General features: G+C 43.3%; 1 protein-coding gene across 2 annotated transcripts; it reads left to right on the top strand.

Annotated features, from left to right (window-relative positions):
- Positions 1 to 4,653: 4,653 nt before the first annotated feature.
- LOC125549212 (probable jasmonic acid carboxyl methyltransferase 2) lies at positions 4,654 to 7,278 on the top strand. 2 transcript variants are annotated; one of them, XM_048712677.1, is made up of 5 exons: positions 4,654 to 4,884; positions 5,532 to 5,784; positions 5,985 to 6,377; positions 6,446 to 6,712; positions 6,807 to 7,278. In XM_048712677.1, the coding sequence occupies exons 2-5, from the start codon at positions 5,710 to 5,712 to the stop codon at positions 7,155 to 7,157; spliced, it is 1,086 nt and encodes a 361-aa protein (XP_048568634.1). In that variant the 5' UTR covers positions 4,654 to 4,884; positions 5,532 to 5,709; the 3' UTR covers positions 7,158 to 7,278. The 2 variants fall into 2 exon arrangements, with proteins under 2 accessions (XP_048568634.1, XP_048568635.1); XM_048712678.1 differs by having other exon boundaries at positions 4,967 to 5,784.
- The last annotated feature ends 2,391 nt before the right edge of the window (positions 7,279 to 9,669 follow it).

Here is a 9,669-nt window from a genome sequence, read left to right as displayed (position 1 = left end):
AATTTCAGCTTTGACATCTACATTCACGTTAGGACTGAAAAATATGCTACTCTTCCCTTCACTCACCATCTGACCAGAACTTGCACAGTAGTCATACAATACTTGTCTCAATGAGGTTGCATTATTCATATCCGCCTTCATAAGGATTAGGGAATCATCAGCAAATAGTAAATGAGAGACTGATGGTGCATTCCTGCACACCCTTACCCCTTCAATGCCACGAACCTCCTCTGCTTGAGATAGAGCACTAGATAAACCCTCTGCACACAGAAGAAACAAATATGGTGATAGGGGGTCCCCTTGTCGGAGCCCCCTAGAAGGGATGAAACCTTCTGTTTCTTGATCATTGTACCGCACCTTATATTTCACTGAGGTAACACATGCCATCAAAAGATCAACAATCTCTTTGTGGAACCCCAATCTCACCATCATTTTCTCCAAGAATTTCCATTCTACTCGATCATAGGCCTTATGCATATCAAGTTTTACAGCACAGTACCCTGTATTGCCCTTCTTCTTATTTTTTATTGTGTGAAGACATTCATAGGACAGGAGAATATTATCTGTAATGAGTCGGCCGGGCACAAAAGCACTTTGTACTGGAGAGATAATATCATCAAGACATGCTTTTAATCTGAAAGCTATCATTTTGGAGATCACTTTACAAAGAACATTACACAAACTTATAGGTCTGTATTGTGAAATTCTCTCCGGGGTATCTACCTTGGGAATGAGTACGATGACAGTGTCGTTCCAACCATCCGGGATTACCTTATTATTGACTGCATTCAGAACCTCACTGGTAAGAGCACCCCCTAGGATATTCCAGCATTTCTTGAAAAATATAGCATGCAATCCATCAGTCCCAGGCGCCTTCATGTCTCTAATAGAAAAAAGAGCTTTCTTAACCTCCTCTGCAGTATAAGGTTTCAGCAAGGCTTCGTTCATCTCACTGGTAACTCTTGGATTTACCTTCTCAAGGAACACCGGGTCAGGCTCATCAATCTCTGTGGAGAAGAGTCCCACAAAATAATCTGAAATAAATGGATTCAGATAGTCAGTTCCCTCCAGCCATGCGCCTTGATCATCTCGTAGTTTGGTGATCCTATTCCGTAGCCTTCTAGCAGAGGCAAAATTGTGGAAATACGAAGTATTTTTGTCACCAAACATGAGCCAGTTGATCCGGCTCCTTTGGGCCCAGTGAATCTCTTCAATCTGAAGTAGTTTCTCAAGTTCTTCGGCTAAATCTTTCTGCCTTTGAGCATTCTGGTGTGTCAAAGTATCCCTTGCAACTTGCTCCAACTCTCTCTGTACATTCTTTATTTTCCTTGATGACTTTTTCAATACTGTTTTATCCCATACGTGCAACTGTTTATGTACCAAAGCAAGCTTTTCCGCAAGTCCCATATTCCCATCTGTAGACTGCCAGGCTTGTTCGACCATTCTATAGGTACAATCTTTAGTTCCTATGGGCAAATCCCATTATGCACTGATGGCAAGTCGATATGTATCCCCAGCGCAATTTTCCAGGTTCTTTGTTGCTTAAGGAGTCCACCATTTTTTGCCATGGCAAATTTTAGCGTGCATGGCCTCCATCCAACAATTCATGCTTTTTTGCTCACATGTCAGCTTTAACTTTTTTTGCACGATGGCAAATATGCTTCATGCACCATGCGAATTTCTTATTTTCAATCATGGAAAATCTAATTCTTGGACCGTGGCAAAATATTTTCTCATATTATGGTGTCTTTTTGCTTCATGTGACCGTGGTATTTTCTAATACGTTGCTACAAATTATAGTTTACTTAGCAGTTTTGTGACAAATAACTTGCGTGGATTAGTCATATGGCAATTATTTCAAAAAAGTGCGTGTCATTCATCATAGCAAAATTTTCTAAACATTTTTGGGGTTATTTTCACACAAAAAAATGCATGAAAATGTTATCTTCATAACATTTTTACCCTTTGAAGAACATGGCAATTTAACTTTATAGCATGCTAAATTACATTTATTGCCATTGAAATTTTACTTTTTATTTGGCATCGAAATGTCTTACTTTTATTACCATGGCAAAATTAACTTTTTTATTTGCCATGGCTATTCAACTTTTATCAGCATGACAATTTTACCTTTTATCTTCCATGGAAAAACTAATTTAACACTACTAGGAAATACCTTATAGATAGATGCTTAGCAGTAACGTGCAGTATAAACCCTGCGCTACTACTAAGTGGTCTCCATCGTGCCCCCCCGGACAAGCCGTAGTAGTATCATGGGCTATAAACACACGTTACTACTATGTTGATAGTAGTAGCGCGGGGTATAAATCCGACGCTACTACTAAGTGGTCTCCACCATACCCCCCAAGATAGGCCATAGTAGTATTGTGGGGTATAAACCCAACGCTACTACTATCGACCGACCAACATATGTATACACATAGCGCACAGAGGCCCAAACCCAGACCCACACTCTCTTGATTCCCTTTCCCTCCCACCAGCGATGCCCTTCCTCACCCACCGCCACTGTCGGGCTCGCACCTCGACATGTCCCCCAAATCCGGCGACCACCTCTCCCGCCGCAGCCCCCTCCCCTACCCCTCCTTCCTCCTCCTTCCCCGCTGCTGGAAGGATAGGGAGATCCAGCAGAGCTTCGTCCATGGCGATGGCCAGATCTGTCATGGACCCAATCACTTGCACTTCCTCGTCGGGACAGGGCCTCGTGAGGACATGAGGTCCTAGCAAAAGCAGTAGCAGGTCACCGGGCGTCGTCTATGGTCCGTCAGCTCCAACTCTCTATCTATCTCTCTTCCTCTTCTAATCCTTTTCTCTTTTTTTGTAGAAGCAGCAAAGGAGAGGTGTGGGGAAGAGTTGGATTGGAAAGCACAATAACCATGAACGACTTCATCCCCTCCAGGATCAGCATCAGCCATCGATGGAGAGGATGATGACGCCCAACCGCAGCAACCATGGCTGGGATTTATTTTTTTAATTCCTGCAGCAAACAGCGATCGGAGCCTATGGAGGGAACTCGTGGGTGACAGTCTTGGGGACTCCCGGGCTGATTCGCATGAGCTGGGGGTACAGGGGAACGAGGCGGGGCTTTGCGACAAGCTAGCAGACCTTGGGGTGTTTTCCGGCCATGAGGACTCGAGAAGACGAGGGGCGGCCATGGCAGAAGCAACAGTTGGTCAAATACTGCTTTGACCATGGCCAGGTCAGCAAACTACGTGAGCAAACCATCCAAGACGATTTTTGAACGGTATTGGAAAGTTTAGGCGGTTAAGAGAGCAGAAAAAATGATCAGGGGGTCACGTGAACCACCCATTTTCTTGAAGGTAGTAAAATGGACTTTTTTCTTAAAAGAAAAAGAGATGACATAACTGAAGTAGAGGAAGAGTGGAAGACCATGTATTGCCCTTGCTTGAATTGGAACAACAACAGCCTGAACATATCTTCTAGCTCAATCTTGTGAAATATCCTTATGAATCATAATTTGGAAAAAAAAATATTGTGCTCTCCTTTAGTCCGGCCTGCCCAACTTTTTATTTCAAGCTCCGCTGGTGGCTGGATGTGAAGCAAAGCAAAAGGGGAACTGGAAGTTGGACTCGGCTCGCCATCCCCTCCATCGCCCGCCATCCGTTCGACGAAATGCCGCCTACCCTCCTTAGCATTAGGTGGCTCTGTACACATAGGAGACGGTTGTGCAAGCAGGAGGAGGGTGGGCGTCCTGCACAAGTTCTAATGCACACCAACATGCTATAATGGTTGGCTATTAGTGCCTCTTATGAGGTTGTGCAGGTCTGTTCATGGGAGGGATCCAGGAGTATATATGTTCAAGCAGGTGTGGTCCGAATGCAACCGGTAGTTTGCAAGCTGGAAAAATCCTTGAGGCAACGATGGTTAAAAAAGAAAAATAAATAGGAAACAAACAGATGATACTGAAGCATTGCTTTCTTTTAGGGAAACAGTATATGGATAATGATGTCCACAGTTTCTTTCAATTTGTTATTCAGGATGGTGAGTTGGTGGCGGATGGTGGCTGGTTATCCTTGACCTTTTGGAAGGCAGCAGCACCATATTCGCTCATTAGTCAAACTACAAGACATGGGTGGGTTTTCTTGTGTGGGGTATGTGATGGCGTCGCTTCTATCTCTATGAATTTTATATATCGTGTTTTTTTTGTTTGAACAGACTGCTGTTTATAATGTAAATGCGTGCCTATTTCTCGAAGTACATGTTCCTGCCACAACTTTATTCTAAATGATCATGCATCTCGTACTATAAGTTCATTATTATTCAGTCAAAGTCTGCTTCCAATTATTGCTCAAGTTCGTTTTTCATGGTCTCGGATTATGCATCTGACTTTAATTAAGGCCCACTCTGTCCTTTTATTCTTGATTATTCTTGTGAACCTGTTCCTCCAGCCTCGCAGCCTTTCCTTCTGGCACACGGTATAGTTGGGACGATGTTGTAACTCCTGTCAGAATAGTCATCACAATTTGAGCATAGAAAATGGCAAATCTGCTGGTACAAAACAAGCTCTAGTAGTGATAGGTTATTAATGTATAATATCCTGATTTGAGTTTGACCTAATCTTTCATTCAAGCTGCAGAGGCCTTGGGGTAACGCACAGGGACCTTTTAACCTGTGATGTGCCAGCGCCTCCCTCCCTGGGTTCTTCAAGTCTGGGCGCATCAATGGGCATTTCGGAGAAGTCATGGCCTCATGGGTAATTTTGTGAGGACTGTGGTGTGGCGCTGGAGTCTGGAGGGAAGTTTGCAGGAAGCGCATGGCGGATTAGCTATGCTGACTGTTTCGGTCACTAAGGCATGATGAGCTGATGATCACCCGACTGGCCGGTCTGTGACTGATTTCCTGAAGGTACACCACATTTGATGAGATTGAAGCATTGCTTTCTTTAGGGAAACAATATGTAGATAATAATGTCTACAGTATCCTTCAGTTTGTTGTTATTCAGGATGATGAATCGGTGGCTGATGGTTATAGGCTATCCTTGGCATTTTGGAAGGCAGCATCGTATTCAGACTGCATTACGCAAACTATCTCTATGAATTTATATATTGTGTTTTTTTGCTGTTTGAACAGACTGCTGTTTATATTGTAAAGGTGTGACCTATTGGTCGAAGTACATGTTCACACCACAACTTCATTCTAAGTGATCATGGATCTCGTATGTTAGTTCATTATTCAGTGAAAAGTTAGGTTTCAGTTATTGTTAGAGTTCGTGTTTCGTGGTCTCAATGGATTTCTATGCATCTGATCTCAATTAAGGCCCACCCTGTTCTTAGTTTTTGTTCATGATTATGTTTTAGCTTCAGAGCGTTTCTCTCTTGCACGCGATATAGTAGGGAGCTAGGGATGATGTTGTAACTTGCCAGAACAGTCATTCTCAGTTGAGCATAGAAAATGACAAGTCTGCTTATCTAAAATAAAGTCTAGTAGTGACAGGTTGTTAATGTATTATATCCTTGACTTGAATTTAACCGTTCATTCAACATTTCTGTTAGCTGGCCCTAGGATTGATAAGCACGTTGACCATATTGTTCCACCCAATAAGCACCCTGAACAGCCATTCAAGTTAGCATAAGAAGAGCTGAACTTCCAGTACATCTTCACCATCTCCTTCCCAATCTTGCTCTCTGAGGTTCAAGGTCTCTGGAGGTTATCCCTGCTGCAACTAGTGCCATGGATCCCAAACAGATGGTGCATATGAATCAAGGACAAGAGGAAACTAGCTATGCTCGCAACTCCAGTATTCAGGTATACCTTCTCTCTTGATCGATTCAGTACTGTTATTTCTATGGTCCCTTCTGAAACTTGGCTTCTGAAGACTGTCTCGTCAAGAATTTGCTCATATTATATCTTATACTATTACTGACAACTAAACTAAACACCATAAATAAAGAATAATATTGGGAAAGACTTAACTGGATTTCTGAAGAAGTACAAGTCGAGTGCAGAATGCTGCGCAGAACAGGATGAAGCCCCTGATAGAAGCGGCAATCGTTGATGCATGCAGCAACACCAGCACCTTGTCTTGCGGAAAGGTGGTGATCATGGACTTGGGCTGCTCCTCTGGTCCAAATGCGGTGGCATTGGTGTCAATCACCCTTGAGGCCACCCACAGCCACTTTCTTCAGTTGCAGCAGCCACCTCCGGAAGTCTGTGTACTCCTGAATGATCTCCCATACAATGACTTCAACGTGGTGGTGAAGAGCCTGGTTCCGCTCCGTAAAATGAACGAGCCTGTTGTTGTAACTGGTGTTGTACCAGGGTCATTCTACGAGAGGCTCTTCCCTGGTGGATCCTTGCATCTTATCTGCTCATCCAACATCCTTAATTGGCTCTCAAAGGTGTGTAAATTCGGCACTCCACTCCAACAGCCTTCATTCCTTCATTATCTGATTCTTTAGAGGTACAGGCTCCTCGAGATTTAATGATGAACCAAATCCCGGCGTACGACATCGATGAACATGTCAGGCGTGAAAGACTCACGGTGGTTGCTGGAGCTTATGCAAGACAGTTCAGGAAAGATTTCACACTTTTCTTGGAGCTGAGAGCCAAAGAATTGGTCCCTAAAGGCAGGATGGTTGTTTCCCTTGCTGGGAGGCGTTCTGATGAACTCATAAACGAAAGCTCTCACGTCTGGGGAACTGTAGCTCAGATTTTAGCCATCATGGCCTCAGAGGTACATACACGTCCTTACGTTTCAAACGTTTTATCATTTGTAGCAATCGTGTAATTGTTTGACATCTCGAGTTTCTCTTTTGGATCACTAACAGGGTGCGATTGACAAAGCAAAGTTTGATTCTTTCTACATACCAGTATATGGGCCTTCCCTTGAAGAGCTGAGGGAAATCATCCAGGAAGATGGTTCCTTCTCAGTCACCGAGATGCAGGCGCACGAGCCTACAAGCGGCATGGACTATGCATGCCTCACCCCAAACATGATTGCGAATAGTTTCAGAGCTATATATGAGCCGATAATAGACCAACATTTTGGATCCTCTGGAGAGGTCATGGATGAGTTTGTGAGGACCGCGGAGAAGTATTTGAACCTGCAAGGTGGCTCTCAAGTCAAGCAGACCAAAAACCCGATAGTTATGCTGGTTGTATCGCTCACCAAGGCATGACATGGCAACTGGCGTGTTATTGCTTAGCTTGTATCACTCATCAATTCATAAACTCGATTGGATTTTCGAGAGACGAAAAGAAAGATATCTTCTGTAATAATATTTTCATTGTTTGAGCCAAGTATCTGTCTTTTTTTTCTTATCTCACAATGCATTTGAGTATATTATTGAAGTTATTCAGAGGTATAGGATATTCTCTCATATTTTTTTCGAAAAGGGGATACCCCGGCCTCTGCATCAGATCGATGCATACGGCCATCTTATTAAACCAAATAAGTTCCAACAAGGTCTCAAAGTCTCCTACTGAAAAGTGAACAAAGCTCACACAGAGCCAACATGGGCTAGAAACACAGACTAGCCATATAAAAGACGCCACAGCCGGCTGGCTGAAAAAGAGATAGGTAAACTAATTGCCTATCCTATTACATGATCGCCATCCAAACCGGTTGAAGATATCCCGAGCTACCATCTCCCAGCGGATAGATCCAGTAACCAAACGCTCCCTGGCCTCCGTCGGAGTGAGTAGCGACCACGAACGGATCAACGCCGTGGCTCTGAAAATAACCTGCAAAAAATAAATATGTGTTGTCCTGTTAAAAACCAAATCATTTATGCAATTCCAGAGCGCCCACACCAAGGCACAGACTCCTGCACGAATATGTCTCGCTAACTCGGACTCTACTCCGTTAAGCCACGTTCCAAATAACGTGTTGACTGAATTCGGTGGAGTAATATTAAAAACAATATGGATCGTCCTCCATAAAACTTTAGCTAGCGGGCAATTAAGAAAAAGGTGTTTGATCGTCTCATCCCGATCACAGAAACTACACCTAGTAGATCCTGTCCAATTACGCTTTGTCAAGTTGTCCTTGGTTAAAATAACTTGTTTATGCAGAAACCACATAAACACTTTGATTTTTAAAGGGACTTTGACAGCCCAAACATGTTTGGAACTAGGAATCGAGCTTGAATTGATAACATCAACATACATTGATTTAACAGTAAAAACTCCAGACCTAGTAAGCTTCCAGCATAATTCATCTGGTTGTTGGGAAAGCTGAATGTCCATCAGTCTCCTTACTAGATGCAGCCATTCTTCCCAACGATTACCCACTAATGCCCTTCTGAACTGAATATTAAGGGGGATCGATTGTAATACCGTGGCAACAAAAGTCGCACGTCTTTGAACTATACGATACAAAGACAGGTATTGGATTGCTAAGGGTGTCTCTCCGAGCCAAGTATCCTCCCAGAATCGCGTACTGGCACCGTCACCAACAATAAACTTTATCCTATTAAATAAGGACAACTTTACTTTCATAAGCCCTTTCCAAAAGGGTGAATCAGTCGGTCTTACTGTCACCTGAGACAGAGTTTTGGTTTGAAGATACTTGCTACGGAGGATTTGCGCCCAAGTGGCGTCAGTTCCACTTGATAACTTCCACAATCACTTGCTGAGAAGACATTTGTTCTTAACTTCAAGATTCTCAATACCAAGACCCCCTTGGTCTTTCGGTCTACAGATGATATCCCATTTGGCTAATCGGTATTTTCTTTTAATCTCATCACCTTGCCAGAAGAAACGTGATCGATAGAAGTCCAGTCTTTTCCTAACTCCAACTGGGACTTCGAAGAACGACAAAAGAAACATAGGCATACTCGTGAGAACCCAATTTATCAGAATTAAACGGCCTCCGTACGACATGATCTTGCCCTTCCAGCAACTCAGTTTCTTTTCAAATCGATCCTCAATGCACTTCCACTCTGTGTTTGTCAGCTTACGATGGTGGATTGGTATTCCTAAGTAGGTGAAAGGCAAAGCCCCCAAATCACACCCGAACAATTGCCTATAAGCCTCTTGTTCATCGTTGGCTCTACCAAAGCAGAACAACTCGCTTTTGTGAAAGTTAATTTTTAACCCGGTTAATTGTTCAAATAAGCATAACACCAGCTTCATATTTCTCGCCTTTTCCAAGTCATGCTCCATAAAGATGATTGTATCATCAGCATATTGGAGGATGGACACACCTCCATCAACTAGATGAGGTACCAGGCCACCCACTTGACCAGCCTCCTTGGCCCTTCCTATTAGAATTGCCAACATATCCACTACAATGTTAAACAAGATAGGGGACATCGGATCCCCTTGTCGCAGGCCCTTTTGTGTCTGGAAATAATGACCGATCTCATCATTCACTTTGATTCCAACACTCCCTTTTTGCGTATATGACTCAACCTGGCGTCGCCAGATTTCATCAAAGCCTTTCATACACAACGCCTGTTGTAGGAATGGCCATTTAACTTTATCATACGCTTTCTCGAAATCCACCTTAAAGATGACTCCATCCAACTTTTTCGAGTGAATTTCATGGAGCGTTTCATGCAGGACCACCACCCCTTCTAGAATGTTCCTGTCCAGCATGAAAGCAGTTTGGGAATGCTGCACCACAGAATGCGCAATCTGTATGAGCCGATTAGTCCCAACCTTGGTGAAAATTTTGAAACTAACATT

The sequence above is a fragment of the Triticum urartu genome, chromosome 3, assembly GCF_003073215.2.
Source record: "Triticum urartu cultivar G1812 chromosome 3, Tu2.1, whole genome shotgun sequence".
Classification (NCBI taxonomy): domain Eukaryota; kingdom Viridiplantae; phylum Streptophyta; class Magnoliopsida; order Poales; family Poaceae; genus Triticum; species Triticum urartu.
The sequence above is the reverse complement of the archived record's forward strand: the minus strand, read 5'-3'. Positions and strand labels throughout refer to the sequence as shown.